This window comes from Phascolarctos cinereus, unplaced genomic scaffold (genome assembly GCF_003287225.1).
Source record: "Phascolarctos cinereus isolate Bilbo 61053 unplaced genomic scaffold, phaCin_HiC Scaffold_3;HRSCAF=262, whole genome shotgun sequence".
Lineage (NCBI taxonomy): Eukaryota > Metazoa > Chordata > Mammalia > Diprotodontia > Phascolarctidae > Phascolarctos > Phascolarctos cinereus.
In genome coordinates, this window is record NW_027555736.1 from 234,539,443 (window position 1) to 234,558,056 (window position 18,614).

General features: G+C 40.5%; 1 protein-coding gene and 1 pseudogene across 1 annotated transcript in view; one reads left to right on the plus strand and one right to left on the minus strand.

Annotated features, from left to right (window-relative positions):
* Nucleotides 1-1,914, minus strand: part of TBPL2 (TATA-box binding protein like 2) — a 77,050-nt gene extending 75,136 nt beyond the window's left edge. Inside the window, exon 1 of the mRNA XM_020986156.2 lies at nt 1,552-1,914. Within this exon, the coding sequence (XP_020841815.2) occupies nt 1,552-1,914 (363 nt within the window). The remainder of the gene's footprint in view (nt 1-1,551) is intronic.
* Nucleotides 1,915-16,194: 14,280 nt separating this feature from the next.
* Nucleotides 16,195-17,094, plus strand: LOC110208463 (L-lactate dehydrogenase A chain pseudogene; annotated as a pseudogene).
* Nucleotides 17,095-18,614: the final 1,520 nt, after the last annotated feature.

The window sequence follows — 18,614 nt, forward strand, 5'->3', positions numbered from 1 at the left end:
GAAAAAACAGCAACAACAAAATTCAGTGTGTTACATCATAATATAACATCTTTAATTAAGGACAGGCACCTACTACAATTAACATTCCTTGATTACAACAGGAGGGAGTTCTACCTAGGGTTTTGTGAATTTGTTTTTTTAAGTATTTTGATAACCTTTTTCAATCTAATCAATTTCCTTTGCAATATTTTACTTTATGCATCTAAAAAACATTGTTCTAAGACAGGGTCCACTGGTTTCACCCAACTGCCAAAGAGGTCCATGAAACAAAAAAGGTTAAGAACCTCTTAATTGTAGGTTTTCAATACACTTTAAATATTGACATTCTAGATTCAGAAGGGACCTCAGGTATTAGTCTAATGCCATTTAAAGTTAAGAAAATGCAGCTCCGTTAAGGGGGGGGGAACCAACTACTCCCAGTTTCCAACACTTGCAAAACCAAATGCCTCCCTTGCATTGGCAAACCAACTGCCATTTCCAAAGTAATTATTAGTGTACATATAGAATTTAACAACCACTGTTGATCTGTGCATAATAAAGGAAAACATTTTATTATATTCCTCAAATTAAATGATTGAAAAAACAACCATGTACCAAAGTGTCTTAAGATTACATTTCTCTAACAGAGATTTGTAACCTTTTTTGTGTGTTATGGTGGGCAGTCTGGTGAAGCCTTTGGACACCTTGTCAGAATACTGTTTTAAAATGAATTAAAAAAAATACATAGGATTAAGAGAAAACCAACCATACTGAAATAGTTATCAAAAAAATTTTTAAAAGGTACACAGACCTTAGGATAAGAATCACTGTTTAGAATGTAGAGAAGCCAAATAGAGTGTACTCTTTCAGGGCTCACATAAATACAAATATAAGCAAAAGCCAGTGCAGATTTAAAAAAAAAATTCTGTTAGTGAGAGATAACAGGACAAAAAACATTCCTACTTTCAGAGTGTATCAGAGAACTAGTTTGTTAGTTTTGAGATTTTTTTAAAATTCCCTTTTCTACTAAACTGGTTGGTTTTTCTTTGTTGTGGCAAAGGGAAGGAAGAGCTAAAGCATCTCTAAACAGAAAATGTACAAAGCTATCTCCCCATCACCACCCCCAAATTGCCTCTTAAGTACTGAAGCTTCTCAGACAATGACTAAGTTATGGTGGCTAGCATTTCTGGAGATAGTGACTGGAGAAAACTGCTGTAAGGAACACTCAATTCCTTCACAGAAAATGAAATGTCGTGGTTCACAAAGGGCGGTGAGATTAGTTGGCCTCCCTCCTTTTGCAGTTTCATAAACGTTCTAACTTTTGTCCCTGCTGGACAGAAACGAGGCTAACTTGGGACTCGGAAGAGGAGGGGAAAGGACAATTCCCACGGCATCCCTACCCAGCTCCAGTGCCTGAGCGCAGGACAAACTCAGTAGCCCCCTCAAAACAATGCAATCTGCAAGGACCAACCCAGCCAGCGCCGGAGGCCAGTGCTAGCTAGGAGCGCAGGTCATCCGACAGTTCTTTACAACAGGCTTGGGAGAAGGAAGTCGAGTTTGCCGCCCACTCACCTGATTCATGCACCGATCTAAGTAAATCTCGAGGTATGGTTCCTCTTCCATTAGGGTAAAGAGTGGACTCGAAATCAGCAAGACCCTGGGTCTTTCAGTCAGTTTTGGAATCGGGGAGTGCGATGGGGACCGGTGGGTGTCCATCAAGCGAAGCCGCAATATATCATCACAGGCTTGGCTCGTGGGCTCAGGTCCCGCGGCGCCTAGGAGTACGCGCCACTGATTGATTCCAGGATAACTAGCACCTACTGTGAGAGGCCGTGGGTTGGGGCAAATGAAACAATCAGCGCCGGCCAGGAGCGCAATGCGTAACCCATCGGTAATCAAGTTGATAAAACGGGGCTGTTTGCAGGGTCGAGTCATGGGAAAAAACGTGCTGTTATCACTTCCCTGGGGTCTGTAGAGTACTGCCCACGCTTCCTTTCCTTTTCCCCCTTTCTTTTCTTGTCACCCTCTCTCCGTGTTCCCTCTTCCCCAGTTATTCTGACAATTTGAGATCCTGAGTTAGTTGAAAAGGGTTGCCTGAGGATTAGAGGCATTATTAATAATGACTTGATTATAGTTCTATAGACAAGTGTACACGCCCTTATAAATTTCCTTGTACTAAAAAAAATTTTAAAAGCCAACAGCTCCCTTTCTTCTTACACTTCTTACACTATTGGTCACCATTTTTTTCCCTAATTGGCAGTTGCCAGGTTCTGATTGGTCTAAAGCAATCGTTCCTGATACAAAGAGCAGAATAAAGTATAGCAAGTGGTGGAAAGGTGAAGATGATTAAAATCTGTGTGAGTGCAAGGAGTTCCTCTATCAATAAAACAGGTTTTAAAAATTATACATAATGTGTGCATGTGTATACACACATATATACATATATGTATCTATGCTATGCTTCAGTAATCACTTCTTACCCAAGAACTTTCCCAAAGTAGACAAATTCAAGTGCTTGCAACCAACCAAATAAAAACCTCTTATAAATCCCGTTATTTCTGACAAAATATATACATACATGTACGCATATATAGTTTTATATATAGCTATCATATATGTACATATATCTGAGTATAGTTCAGAAAACACAACCATCCACCATTTTCCCTTGAAACTAACATTTGCTTCTTTAAAAGATTGGCTTCATAAAAGGAGAGACTGGGGCTAAGAAAGCAGGATATTTGATCCCTGCAGGAGAGCTGCAAAGGAAATCTTGCTAAGAAATCTTGAAAGGGAGCTGCAAATCAGGGGAGCTAACACAGTTAGTTCCTGGAGAGATACTAGTTAAGATATTTCTTTGTGGCGGCTAGGTGGCACAGTGGATAGAGCACCAACCCTGGAGTCAGGAGGACCTGAGTTCAAATGAAGCCTCAGAGACTTGACACTTACAAACTGTGTGACCCTGGGCAAGTCACTTAACCCCAATTGCCTTGCCAGAAAAAAAAAAGATACAAGTGGAAAACCAAAAAAATATGTTCAGGGGGACTTCCCAGAAGTGGTTTGGCCTCAAGGCTAAAACAGAGAAACAAAAAATATAAAAAGCCTTATTTTTATAATGATCAGGAAAATTAGAGCAAGTGCTATATGAGTTGCAATGAAACTAAGAAATAAAGCAGAGGATGTTATTAAAACATATTTTAAAACTTTAAAGAAGACTATTTTGTGAGTAATTCCTCAGAAATAAATGGTGAGCTCCTTAGAAAACCATTAAATTAGATCTTTAGCCAGACCTCAGGTAATCTAATCCAGCACTCATTTGTTTTATCTTTTTTTTTGGGGGGGGGGACTGGATCTTCCTATCTCACCCAGGCAGAAGGTACAGTGGCCACTGATGAAGTCAACCCTACTGCTACTGATCAGAGCTTTGACTTAATCGTTTTCTAACCTGGATCTTCTATGGCAGCCTGATGCCTCCCTGCTTCCTGGAGTCTTACAATATTGGTCTCAGACTTCGGTGTAGGCATCCAGTTGGCTTAGCCCACTGCAGCTCATAAGTGTTGTATTCAAGCAATCCACCAGCCAAAGCCTCTCTATTAGCAGAGATTATAAGCGTGTGCCACCATAACTAGAACTCATTTTACAGGTAAAGATACTGATGTTTGGAGACCCATCCCTCAGTAACTTACTGAAAGTCACAAAAGTAGCAAGTGAGTGTCAGAACTCTAACCTAGATCTTGTGACTCTAAGTTCTGTATTCTTTCTACTGAATTAGTAAAGAAAGCAGACCACTGAAAGTTAATAAACACGAAAACACACTTGATTATAATTACTTTTTCCTCCCAGGCCCAGAAGGTTAATTAAAGAAACTTAAGTAAATGGCATTGAAAGACTAGAAGTATATTTTAAGGGTGGCTGCAGAATTTTCTTGACTGTGGTTATATCATTCTGTATTTAAGTATGAAAGGAAATTTCTTCATTCAACAAGCATTTATTATTTGCCTTATCTAAAAGAATGATTTTGCGGGAAAATGAATTGAGTACAAACTCAGGCTTAATCACAATTCTTAGAAGAAATTTTGTTTTTTCTACCCCTAACTCATGCCAAAATTCCCAGTCTGGAAACTTGAAGACGCTACAATTCCATTGTCTTCTCTTTTATATCAGCTTAGGTCCATATGCTCATCTAATATTTTCCCCTTTCATTTCCTAAACAACTGCTAGTTGTCTGACAGTATCATGCTTTATTGGGAGGAGGTATCTTTTTAAAAATAAGTTTTATTGCTATATTTGATTTTTACATCACCATAGTTTCCCCCAGTACCATCTTCTCTCCCTCTCTTAGAGCCATCCATTATAACAAATAGTATTTTTCAAAGACAAAAAAAGAAAATGAAAGGGAAAAAAATCAGCACAACTGATTAACATACAACTTTCTGACCTCCCACCTGGGCAAAGGGATGGGGTGAGGGTGTCTTGTCATAACTCTTCTTTTGAATTGTACTTGGTCTTTATAATTTTGTAACATTCACATTTGAGTTTGTGTGTGGGGACTGTTCTTTCCATACATAGTGTTGGAATTACTTTGTGTGGGGGAGGGGTATGGGGGGGTGTGGGAGTTTGGCCTTTACTTAACTCTGTATCAGTTCATGCACATCTTTCCATACTTCTCTGTACTTGTCACATTCATCGTTTCTTACAGCACAGTAATATTTTATTACTTTCTGGTAAAATTAGAACTAATTTATTTATATTGGGCAGCTAGGTAATACAGTGGATAGAGTGCTGGAGCTGGAGTTAGGAAGATCCAAGTTCAAATCTAGTCTCAGACACTAAATAGCTGTATGACTCTGGGCAAGTCACTTAATCCTATTTGTTTTAATTTTCTCATCTATAAAATAAACTAGAGAAGGAAATGCAAACCACTCCAGTATCTTTGCCAAGAAAATCCCAAAAAGGGGTCATGAAGAGTTGGACACTAGTGAAATGGCTAAATGTTAGACAGGTAAACACACCCACTACACCATTTCTTAAATAGGAGATATAGGAGGACTTCTGGCACCTCTCTCACTACCAGGTTCACTTTTAATATGGTCAGACAGAAAGACAGGAATGGAATCATAATAAGGGATTAAATAAGCTTACTTTATTGTGGTCTAGTTTTCTCAAAGGGAGATATGGGAGCTGATAATGGGAGCACCAACTCCTGCCGAATTCCCTAACAACCCTTCTTGAACGGGCCGGTGTGAAAGGGGGGAAATGACCCCTCCATCTACATGGGGCCAATCAAGGGGGGCTTCTTGAGGCAAACACACAGATTCCCTCCCCCAAGTCTTGATGGGGGCCAATCAAGGCATGCACAGCATTCTAGCATGTGCAGTCACCCCAAAAGGGGTCCCCACTCACCAGTGCCCACTTCCTTTATAAGGCAACAGATTAAAGAAGGCACCTTGCCAACATTAGCCTCACTGTGCAGTTGCATTGGATATTTACAATTCAAGCACAAATGTTTATATTATTTGTCATTATATAACTCTTTGCAAGCATGGTGGAAATGTTTTGAACCATGATCGTGAGAACTCATATCTAACATCTGGGGACTAGAGATCGTTATGGCTATGGATCCTGGGAAGTAAACTGAAAGAAAGAATAACAAAAATGCACCTTACAAACACTAAAATTCACCTTACTTACACTAAATACCAAACGTTTATTTATATAATCCTTTCATTTGAAAAGTGTTCTGTCACAAGTGATTAAAATAAATAGGTAAATACATTGTAAGTGATCTATACAAGGAAGACTGGCAAATCCAGGGACAGTGTAATTTTCACTTAGACCTGGAGGCGTCTCAGGTCTAGCAATTTTCTAAAATGTAGCAAATGTGTGCGGACATGAGTGCAGTTAAATTAATCATAGAAAGTTAGTGATGAAAGGGGCCTTAGAGAATAACTAGCTCAAACCCTTCATTTTACAGTTAAAGAAACTAAGGCCCAGAGAAATAAAGTCACTTTCTCAAGGTTACATAGCTAATAATAATAGCTGGAACTAGAACTCAAGTTTCTCTGACCTCAATTCAATAATCACTGTATGCACTATATACACTAATTCACTATATACTTGGTTAGTCACGTCTGACTCCTTGCGATCCCATTTGGGGTTTTCTTGGCAAAGATATTGGCAAAGATACAAAGAAATTTGTCATTTCCTTTCTCCAGCTCATTTTACAGATGAGGAAATTGAGACAAACAGGGTTAAGTGACTTGCCTAGGGTCACACAGCTAGTAAGTATCTGAGGCTTGATTTGAACTCATGAAGATTGTGTGGGACAGAAACCACTACCCAAATTAAAAACCAGAGTCTTGACAAAAGTTTGCAAAAAGGAGAGATCTCTTTATTGACTTTCTCAAGAAAGGGCACCCCCATGCTGCCTAAGCTGCCCCAAGAGTCTGAGTGCTCTTTGTTTAATGCAAAATTATATAGACCCTAACTCCCTTCCCGTCGGCTCATTGGCTGAGCCTCAGGTGCACAATCTATTTGTGTAAAAACTACACCAGTAACAACAGAGAGAACAAAGAGGTGTAGAAATTATGTTAGCACGTTCCCCTTTTCAGGGCCTCACAGTTTCAGCAGCCTTTTACCTAAGGTCATACCACCAGCTAGAGGATGAGATAGACAGGATGCTCCCATGTCTCAGGAATTTCTGCTAACACTATCTAAGAGTAGGGGAGGGAGAAGGCTAGGGGAGGGGGTCTTGCATTCTGAGAGGTCTTCACTTAGTGTTGCACACATGTACCACTCAAAAGCAACAATACCAGGACCATTAACAAGAACTAATGACCCTTTGAGAAGGTTTCACTTCTGAGAGATCATCTCTCACAAAGATGAATCTTGATTTCAAGCCCACTGTTCTCTATCCACTGCATCACCTAGCTATTCTTCACTACACACACTTCATCCCAACTAAAATAATGATCCATTTGACTTATCAATAGCTAACAGAATGGTTCAGTGGTGTATTTGTGTTTTGGGGAGTGGTTTGGATTTTTCCTATGAGTATCATATAAAACCTGTTCTTTTTCTGGGTAAAAATGACTGGTATTTGACTAAAGTACACAGTGCACAGTTTGCTGTTTCCTGTTTTCTTTAAAATTGGATATGAATTTGTTTTGGTTTTAATTTTCATAAAATCTGCATTTGGCTTTCATATTAATTGCTATAGATAGATAATGCTAAATTATTGCCAAATGTTTTTTAAGTCTCTCTCCCTGGTTTACTAAACTGCATCCATAAACACACTCATTGAGTCATTTCTGTCCTGTAGTGTGTCCTTACCATCTGTTTCAGACGAGATTTAATTTCAACAAGGCGCTATCAAGAAGCATATCCTGGCGTAGAAAGAAAAGGAAAAGAACTAGAACCTAAAGCGGTGCTTTACGTGCCTCTTAGACAACTGGGGAATAGCTGAACAAATTGTGATACATGAATGTAATGGAATATTATTGCACTGTAAGCAATGAGGGAGATTATTGCAGAGAATCCTGGGTAGTAGGAACTCAGAGGGAAGGGAGCAGAACCAGGAGAACAATTTATATAAAGAGAATAATGTCGTAAAGACAAACTTTGAAGGACATAAGAACTCTGATCAATGCAATAACCAAACGCGTCTCCAGAGCACCCATGACAACATAGATCTTGACAGAGAGCTGAGGGACACAAGATTCAGAAAGGGGTATACATTTTTGCACATGTCCACTACATGGATTCATTTTGGCTGGCTATGCTTATTTGTTACAAGGATTTTTCCCCCTTTCCTTTCTTTTGATTTTTGGGGGGTGAGGGAAGGGAGAAGGGGAAGGTTAACAGTAGTGACGCCATAAATAAGAGAGCTATAGAGAGACTTTAAAATGCAAATAAGAGAATCAAAGGAAGTTCAGAAGCACAGAAAAGGATGGTTTTTAAAGCAAAGTGGAACATTTGAATTGAAAATACCACGTTTGGGGTTTTCTTGGCAAAGACACAAAGAAATTTGTCATTTCCTTTCTCCAGCTTATTCTACAGATGAGGAAACTGGGGCAAACAGGGTTAAGTGACTTGCCCAGAATCACACAGCTAGTAAGTGTCTGAGGCCGGATTTGAACTCAGGAAGATAAGTCTTCTTGACTTCAGACCTGGTACTCTATCCATTGTGCCACCTAGCTGCCCCTAATTCTACTTTGGGCCCATTCTGTTGTCTGTTTATACTCTCTGCCCCAGATATGTGTGTGTGTATGTATATATATGCATATATACATATGGGTGTATGTGTATATATATATGTATACACATACATAATGATGAAGTGGTAGCAATATTCTAATCCCCTCCCTGTCAGCAATTTAGGTTAGTGGGTTTGTTTGTTTGTTTGTTTTTTGTTTTGGTTTTTTTGTGAGGCAGTTGGGGTTAAGTGACTTGCCCAGAGTCACACAGCTAGTGAGTGTTATCTGTCTGAGGTCACATTTGAACTCAGGTCGTCCTGACTCCAAGGCCTGTGCTCTATCTACTGTACCACCTAGCTGCTCCTGATTTTTTTTTAAGGCCTTGAAACTTTCTTTGATATTTAGGTGGCTCAGGTGACTAAGGCTAAGGCTATTGAAGCAGTTTCCTGATCATCTGGTTACAAAATAGTTGAGACATGAGGCTTTAGACCTTAGAACAACACTTAAAAGCTGTGCTCAATTGAATCAGTGCTTTATCTTGAGGAAGCCTCTCTTCCCAGATTTGAATATCCTCTCCCTGCTACTGGTAAACTTCTTTTTATTAATAGTAGATGTCTAATGGTGGTGGTGGGATTCTGACCAACGAGGTCCCAGTTTTGGGGGCATGCACAGGTCGCTCTGCATGCTGCCAGTACATGTAAGGCCTTGGGGAGCCTATTTCAAAAGTCTGTGACAATGTGTAATGAATGGGCCTGGCTGTCTACTCCAACGCATGTGCAGGTGTTCTGTGATGGTTTCCTTTCTACTTAATGAGTAGTAAAGAAAACCCTTTTGATTGGCTGCAGAACCAGAACTGAGTATGCATTCCAATAAAGTGACTAATCAGACAATTAAATAGCTCTCTTTCTGGTGATGTAATGTGGAGAGAGAGAAATACTGACAACAGCATATTCTCCTTACCTGGCCATATGTGAAATCATGAATGCATGATATGACTGGTTTTTTTTATCTCTTGTATTTCATTCTTTCCTGCTCTGAGGCGAATGAGTTTGAGATGGAATAGATTAGGTGACAACTTTGCAAGAACATAACCCACTCCAATCCCCTTTCTGTTCCCATCCCCACCAGTAACCTCAGGATACAGCCTGGCAGTGCTGCAGTCTGGTGACTGAGACATGTGGCTTTGGAGCAATCACTTGAAATTTTAGTCTTCTCTTCCCAGGGACTGAGGTGCTAGAAGGGAGAGTTTGGTCCCAATCTGTGTGTATGTCGCTTGCATTGATGATGTTGAAGAGATGTTAACATGTACTGACAAGTTGGGCCCCCAGGAAGAACAAAGAGTAAGATACAATGATAGAAGTGAAAGGGTCCCTGACCCAGAGTTTATAATCTAGTAGGGATAATAAGACATGGTGCTCATCAGTCTAATACAAATTAGAATGTAATACATGCATAAGAGAAATACAAAATGCCATGAGGTCAGGCAAGGGAGATATTATTTCTAGTATAAGAATTTAGGGAAATCTTCATGGAAGAGGCAGCATTTGAGCTGGGCCACAATTATTACTTTTAAGATTGTTTATATAATTATTTATATAATAATATAATTATTATTTTTTAAATTTTATTTTTTCTCAATTACATGTAAATGGGGCAGCTAGGTGGTACAGTGGATGGAGCGCTGGCCCTGGAATCAGGAGGACCTGAATTCAAATGTGACCTCAGACACTGATTAGCCATGTGATCCTGGCAAGTCACTTCACCCTGATTGTCCTGATTGCCAATTCTATCATCAATTACATTTCTACCCTCAATTACGTGTAAAATGAGTTTTAACATTTTTTTAATAATTTTAAGTTCCTAATTCCCTCCTCACTTCTCCTCCTTCCTCCTTGAGAAGGCAAGAACTTTAGTGATACATGTGCAGTTATGTAAAATATGTCTCCATAATAGCTATTTTGCAAAAGAGAACAAAAAAAAAACTCACCAAGAGAAATAAAGTTTAAAAAAAAGTATGTTTTGATCTGCATTCAGACTCCATCAGTTATTTCTTTGGAGATGGCATTTTTTCATCATAAGTCCTTTGGAATTGTCTTGGATCATTGTATTGCTGAGAATAACCAAGTCATTCAGAGTTGATCATCGTACAATATTGTTGCGTACACTGATTTCCTGGCTATGCTCAGTTTACTTTGTGTCAGTTGCAGGGCCGCAGCTGTACAAGTTGTTAAGCAATATATGAAGTTAATGAAAGGTGATGAGCAATCTCTTTCAGGGATATGATGGCAATAGAGGACACTTGGACCTGAAAGTTACAGGGATAGTAAGTGGGGCCATACAGTGATAGATTGACATGCCTCATCCAGAAACAATGGTAGAATTGATTTGGTCATGGTTCTGAAATCATGGGGTAAGTAAGGGTGGAAAGATGAAGAAAGAGTACACACAAAGAGTAGGGAATCAAGTGAATTATGGTGACTGGAGCTTTCCAGAAAAATGGTCCAGGAGAGGTAGTTGCTGTTCAGGACAGAGGCACTACTGGGCAGAAGTTTCTCCAGGGTACAAGGTAGTTGGCAAGAAAGCAATGGCCTGAGAGGAGGGAAATTCAGATTTTTACCAGAAGCTGCAGCTCAGCCTACTATTTATATTTCACTTTCAATTACTGTAGAAAATACATTTAGCCTGTATGGGGAATGAATAAGTCCTTTGGGGCTCTGTTATAAAGGGAAATAAGACTGGTGACCCCAAGTGGATGGGCAATAAAATTGCTGTGCTTTCTTCCCCCCTCCCCATGCCCTTCCCCCTCCCCCCGGGAATTAATCTATATCCCTGGAGTGGAACATGGAACCTGGGTTACCAGGGAAAGACAAGTGACTATGGGAATATTTTTGTACATGCCCAATTAGAAGTAAACTGGCATAGCTCAAGCTGTTTTTTTTTAACCACCTGTTGGGTTGCAGAGCTATAGCACCCTTGAGCAGCTGCTCTTTATCACCTAGCAGAGATACACTACATGTGCGCACTCTCTATGGCATGTGGGGCAAATGTTTCATAAAAAAGGATGTATTTATAATGTTAATATTAGTGAATTTACTTGTCATGTAAGGCAATTAAAAGACTTTGGAATGGGTTAAGATTAAATATATATTATATATATGGAAATTAAGACAAAATACATTATTTGCCCATTTTACTTCATTTCAAAACTAATTAAAATGCCAACTGGGGAGAAAATAAAAGTTTTCATTCATTCAGTAATTATTTATGAGGTGTTTACTGTGTACAATCTTATGTTAATTGTATCAAATAGGTTATTTCTATTATTTTTAAAATCATCATAATTAAAAATATACAAAGGAGATTTGCTAATCCAGTCTATAGCTGGAAGAAAGAAAAGCCATTATAATATGATACTTTATTTTTGCCTCTTCTTCTCTTAACCTTTTAATACTGAGGTTGTTAGCTATGTCTTTTATTCAGTTACTCTTCTTACAAAAATTAACATTTGCTAGTTGAACTTGAGTTTGGGCATTAACCCATAAGATAGCTTCCTGATGACATCTAGGTGGAATAGCTCATGCATCTGGTCTGGTTCAACTCTCTCCCCATTCCAGGCTATTCTTCAACTCAGCTATCAAACTGATCTTCCTAAAGCACAAATCTGACCATATTATCCTCATATTCAATAAATTCCAGTGGCTTCTTATTAGCTCCAGAATGAAATATAAAATCCTCTGTTTGGCTTTTAAAGCCCTTCATAATAGCTCCTTCCTACCTTTCGAGGGCATTTTCACTGGCTGGCCCCTTTCCTGGAATGCTTTCCCTACTTACCTCTGCTTCCTGGCTTAGGCTTCTTTTAAGACTCAGTTAAATTTCCACGTTTTGCAAGAATGCTTTCCAAGTCATCCTTAATTAATTTCTGTCATGATGGAGTTTGTAGCAAAAAGGGCAGGGTGATTAGGCTACTAATCTCTACCCTGTCCAGAGAATTTATTTATCATTCCAGAGGGAAAAGGATGTGCCACAAGTGATATGTATTACTTCTGGGACAAAATGACCTTACATTAAGCCCTTGTGGCTAGTCCTGTCTTCATGGAGGGCATTGTGAAAAGCTTAACTGGGAAGGTGTGGTCAATTATTAACTAGGCTTTTGGATCAGCTGGCTGCTCTTATGGTTATATACTTTCCTCAGGTACCTAGGTGCCTGTCAAATAAAGAGATCTTGAGGGCTGCTGCCAGCAAACCTACAACCACTGTTCTCTCATTGACCATTCCTTTTCCTAGGCAGAAAATTATCCTGAACTTGGAGTAAGAATGACCCAGACCAGAAGTGTCTTAACTCATGACAGCAAAACTCTGGAGTGGAGTAGGAATGAAATTAAAATGTGGGAAATGTTTAACAAAATAAGTAAAAATACAATGCAATGTTGATAACATTAATTTGTGGTTTTCTAAGTAAATATGCTGTCAGATATGTTTCTACTTGAGTTTGACACAATTGGACCGGATCATCACACTTGCACTGCAAATATACTCTTTAAGAAGGAATTTGATAGGTATTTATACAGAAGTGAGGCTGTTTCTACTCTACCTACTCCAGGCATTACCAAGAAGATCAGGATGCTGGAGATAAATTCCTACTGTTTGGGCAGAGATCTCCTCATCTTCTCCTTTAACTTGGAACTAGTGGAAGGGGATGATATAAAGCATAGATCAGGAAGCCACTGGGAGCCAGGAGAGGGAGAGGCATGGAGATGTGTAGAGCTGCCATAGACATTACAGGAGGGATGAAGTCATGAAGTCATCAGTACCAAGTCAGGTCAACAAGCATTTATTAAATGCTTTTTATATGCCCGGCACTGTGCTAAGTGATAGGAATACAAAGAAAGGCAAAAAAAAAAATTCCCTCGTGTCAGTGAGTTCACAGTTTAGTGGTGGAGATGACATGCAAAGAAATATGTACAAACAAGATATATACAGGATAAATTGGAGATAATCCACAAGGGAAAGGCACTAAAAGACTGGGGAGGGCTTCTTATAGAAGGCAGATTTTTAGCTGTGATTTGAAGGAAGCCCAGGAAACTAGGAAGCAGAGATGAGGAGGGAGAGAATTCCAGGTCTGCCAGGCAAGGAATATCCACAGAGTTGGGAGGTGGAATATCTTGTGTGAGGAAGAGCCAGGACAGTGTCGCTGGGCTACAGAGTAAGATATAAGAAGACTAAAAATGTAGGAGGGGGCCTTGTTTTGGAGGGCTTTGCATGCCAAACCGATGATTCTATATTAGATCATAAAAGTGATAGGGTACAACTAGAGTTGATTGAACAGGGGGGATGATGTGGTAAGACATGTGTTTTGGGAAGATCAATGTGACAGCTGAGTGGAGGATTGACTGGAGTGGTGAGAAACTTGGGGCAGGGAGACCTCATGCTATTGCAATAGGCCAGTCATGAAGTGATGAGAGTCTGCACCAGGGTGGTGGCAGTGTCAGAGGAGAGAAGGGGGTGTATACAAGAAATGTTATGAAGGTAGAATGGACAGGACTTGGCAATATATTGGATATAGGAAGTGAGAGAGAATGAGTTGAGAATGACACCTAGGTTGTGAGCCTAGGTATCTCAAGGAATGGTGGTACGTTGGACAATAATAGGAAATTTAGGAAGAAGGGAGGACTTAGGGAGAAAGACAATGAGTTTGGTTTTAGTTATGTTGAGTTTAAGATATCTATTGAGCATCCAGTTTGAGATGTCTAACACCCAACTCCAGTGCTGGAGTTGTGAGACTGAAGGTTAGGAGAGAGTTTAGGGTTAAATAATAGATCTGGGAATCATCAGCATAGAGATGATAATTGAATCCATGGGAACTGATGAGATCACCAAGTGAAATAGCATGAAGGGAGAAGAGAGACACCTACCAGTGGGCATGACCTGGACAGAGATCTGACCACTGAGGAGTGGTCAGACAGGTTGCAGAACTAAGAGAAAGTAGTGTCATAAAACCAAGAGAGGAAAAGTATCAAGAAGAAGGTGATCTACAGTGTCAAACACCTTAGAGAAGTAAGGAGGGATGAAGATTGAGAAAGGGCCATTAGATTTGGCAATTTAGAGATTATTGGTAACTTTAGAGAAAGCAGTTTCAACTGAATGATGAAACTGGAAGTCAGGCTGAAGGGATTTAAGAAGAGAGTGAGAAGAAAGAAAGTGGAAGAATTAGAGTTCAATCACAAAAAGGAGAGATATGGAAGGGTCTCTATCAGTGATAGAAGGATCAAGTGAGGGATTTTTTAGGAACAGGAAGACATAGACGTGTTTACAAGCAGTAAGGAAATAACCAGTGTTCAGAGAGAGACTGAAGAGAAGTGAGAGTAGAATAATGGAGGAGGCAATCTTCTTGAGAAGATGGGATGGAATAGGATTACTTGTTTGTGTAGAGGGGTTAGCCTTGGCAAAGGGAAAGGCTGCCTCTTTATATGTAAGAGGTAGTAACGGAAGAGATAGTAAGAGAAGTTATCTGAATATTGTGAGAGGAGGAAAAGGGGATAGAGAGAGACCTCAGCAAACGGCCTCAATTTTTTTCATTGTGATATGAGGCAAGCTTTTCAGCTGAGATGGTAAGAGAGCGGAGCAAGACTCCAAATGCACGGTGGCATGAGCATGGTGTGTGGGTCGGGACAAATTCAGCAGTATCAAAAAAAACCCCCCACCCTGAACTGCCAACCCAAGATAGTGAGTTTTCATTTCTCTTCTCCCTTTCCTCTTCATCTCTCCTCTCTACAGGAAGGGCTGGAACCTTATATCCTTTCCTGGGATGTAGAGAAACTTGCTTCTTAAAAATCAGTTTAGAAATCTGGACTTTCAGGAGCCAAGATGATGGGGTAAGCAGTAAGTTGCTCTTACTCTCCCTTATTGACCTCTAAAAACCCAGAAAATATCACCCCAGGAAAAATCCTGGAACAGTAGATCCAGCAGAAAGATGAGGAGCAGTAGTCTTTTAGCCCAGGAGGCTTGGGAGATTAACAGGAAAGGTCCCTCTCCTCTGGTGGAAGAGTAGCAGTACAGGACAAGAGGTGTCCTGGCAAGCCCGCAGCAAGCCCCACCCCAGCAAACCGGTGGGAGATCCTAAGCCCTAGGGTGGTGGAACAGGCAAGCGCCAACACCAGGACTTCTGTGTGTCTCGGCATAGCCAGGGGAACTGGCAGACTCTAGCTTGGAGAACCACCGTGTGCACTGATGGGCAGGCGTCCTCCAGCAGCTGAACCGCTCCATGCTTCAATGCAGCCTAGATGAGCAGGTATCCTCCAGGGATCAGACCCACCTCCACCCCAAAGGCTTCAGTGTAGCCCCAGGGAAACACAAAAAACCCCACCTGGTCTCAGGACATACCAGCCACCCCCACTAGGACCCCAGCTTAGTACCAGGTAAGGTGCCAGACCCCTACAGCCTTAAGCTGTCAGCACCTGAGGCCCCAGCACACGAAGCCAGTGACCAGGCCCCTAGCCCCCAGTACAAGAAGCTAGGGACAGTGTCCCCTGTGTTCCAGCAGAAGCGCTCAACTTTAAAAGCCAGGAAATAGGCAAACATCATAAACAAAAAGCAGAAATGGACAATGACCATAGATTCCTTCTATGGGGACAGGGAAGATCAAAATACAAATTCAGAAGAGGGCAACATGAACTGGTCTCAAGCCCAAAAAGCCTTCTTGGAAGAGCTCAAGAAGGATTTTTAAAGTCAAATAAGAGAGGTAGAAGAAAAATTGGGAAAACAAAGGAGAGGTATGCAAGAGCGAGTCAATAGCTTGGAAAAGGAAAGACAAAAATTGATTGTAGAAAACAAGTTCTTAAAAAATACAATTGGCCAAATGGGGAAAAGTACATTGAAGAAAACAACTCCTTAACAAGTAGCATTGGCCAAATGGAAAAGGAAGTACAAAAACTCACTGAAGAGAACTCCTTGTGTGAGTTTGGGAGCAGCAGAGTCACATTGAACTTTGGCATCCTGACCAGCAACCTTGATCTCCCCCAAAATGGCAACTACTGTCAATGATCAGCAGATTGTGAACGTCCTGAAGGAAGACCAGATTCCCCATAACAAGATCACTGTTGTTGGGGTTGGTGCAGTTGGCATGGCATGTGCCATCAGGCTCTTAATGAAGGGTTTGGCTGATGAACTTGCCCTAGCTGATGTAATAGAAGGCAAACTAAAGGGAGAGATGATGGGTCACCACCTTGGCAGCCTTTTCCTCAAGGTGCCAAAGATTGTTTCTTCCAAAGACTACAGCATGATTGCAAACTCAAAGCTGGTTGTTGTTACGGCTGGGGCGTGTCAACAGGAGGGAGAAAGTTGTCCTAATTTGGTCCAGCACAATGTGAATATCTTTAAATTCATCATTCCCAATATTGTTAAATACAGCCCTAATTGTAAGCTGTTTATTGTTTCCAATCCAGTGGATATTTTGACATATGTGGCCTGGAAGCTAAGTGGCTTTCCTAAGAACCATGTTATTGGAAGTGGTTGCAATCTGGATTCTGCCCATTTCCATTACCTAATAGGGGAGAGACTTGTTGTCCATTCTTCAAGTTGTCACAGATGGGTCCTTGGGGAACATGGAGACTCCAGTGTTCCCGTGTGGAGAGGTGTGAATGTTGCTGCTGTCTCTCTGAAGACTCTTTATCCTGCTTTGGGAACTGATTCTGATTCAGAGAATCTAAAAGATGTTCATAAACAGGTGGTTGAAAGTGCTTATCAGGGGATCAAGCTGAAGGCCACTGGCTTGTCCGTGGCAGATCTGGCAGAAAGCCTTATGAAGAATCTTAGGAGAGTGCATCCAATTTCCACCATGATTAAGGGCCTGTATGGCACTAATAAGGATGTCTTCCTTAGTGTCCCATGTGTCTTGGGGCAGAATGGCATTTCAGATTGGTGAAGGTAAATCTGAATCTGCAGGAGGAGGGCCATTTAAAGAAGAGCACAGATACTCTTTGGGGAATCCAGAGGGAGCTGTAGTTTTAAAGCCTTGTAATGTAGTGCCATTTTACTATCAAGAGAACATGACAGTGGTTAAGGGTTATATATGATGCGCTTTTCAAATGGTCAAATCCCTCCTCTGATTAGCGATTGAACAGCAGAAATGTAAAACCTATGAACGCGCTCTAGTCTCTTCCTAAAGTTAGAAATGAGGAATATAGTGTGGTGTGACTACTATTTGTTAAACCCTGTTGTTGTTTGCATATGATGCTGGATGTGGCTTGTACAGTCTCTGTAGTTGATGTCAAGCAGCCAGTGCCCCACAGGTATGTAACTGCCTGCCTTGTATGTAGGTGCTCCAGGTTCCCATAGGTCCAGAAGACAACATTCCTGGATCTAAAACACCATATAGTAGTAATATTTTACCGAGGCATTGATTCTCTTTGTGCTCCCCTCCATTAGGGCTCTACAGCATGGCCCCATGTATCACCTTCCCAGAGGACCTGATTTTGTATATCTATCTATCTGTCTATAGACATATAGATTTAGATATGTCTCCGTCTCTCTCTCTCTCTCTCTCTCTCTCTCTCTCTCTCTCTCTCTCTCTCTCTCTCTCTCCATATATATATATACATATATATATGTATATGTATGTATATATATATCAATAATTATAATTTTCCATATTACATAAAAAGATCTATATATGTACAACAATGCAACCAATTCCTCAAGTGTCATACTAACCCTAAATACCGAATAAACAACAAATAGGAGGCAGCTAGGTGGCCCAGTGGATATAGCACCGGCTGTAAAGTCAGGAGGACCTGAGCTCAAATCTGGCCTCAGGCCAAACACTTGACACTTACTAGCTGTGTGACCCTGGGCAAGTCGCCTAACCGCAATTGCCTAAAAAAACTAAAACAAAGCAAAAGAAACAACAAATAGCTGATAAGAGAGAGAGAGAGAGAGAGAGAGAGAGAGAGAGAGAGGAGAGAGAGAGAGAGAGAGAGAGAGAGAAACTCCTTAAAAAGCAGAATTGGCCAAATGGAAAAGAAAGTACAAAAGCTAACTGAAGAAAATAACTCCTAAAAATTAGCATTGTGCAAGTGGAAACTAACTCTATGAGACATCAAGAATCAAACAAAATCTAAAGAAATCAAAAATAGAAGAAAATGTAAAATACCTCTTTGGAAAAACAACTGACCTAGAAAATAGATCTAGAGGAGACAATTTAAGCATTATTGGTATACCTGAAAGCCATGATTAAAAAAAAAGAGCCTGGACAGCATCTTTCAAGAAATCATCAAGGGAAAACTGCCCTAAGGTCCTAGAACCAGAGGGTAAATTAAGTCATCGAAAGAATCTACCAATCACCTCCTGAAAGAGATTCCAAATTGAAAATGCCAAGGAATATTGTAGCCAAATTCCAAAATTATTAGGTCAAGGAGAAAATACTGTGAGCAGCCAGAAAGAAAC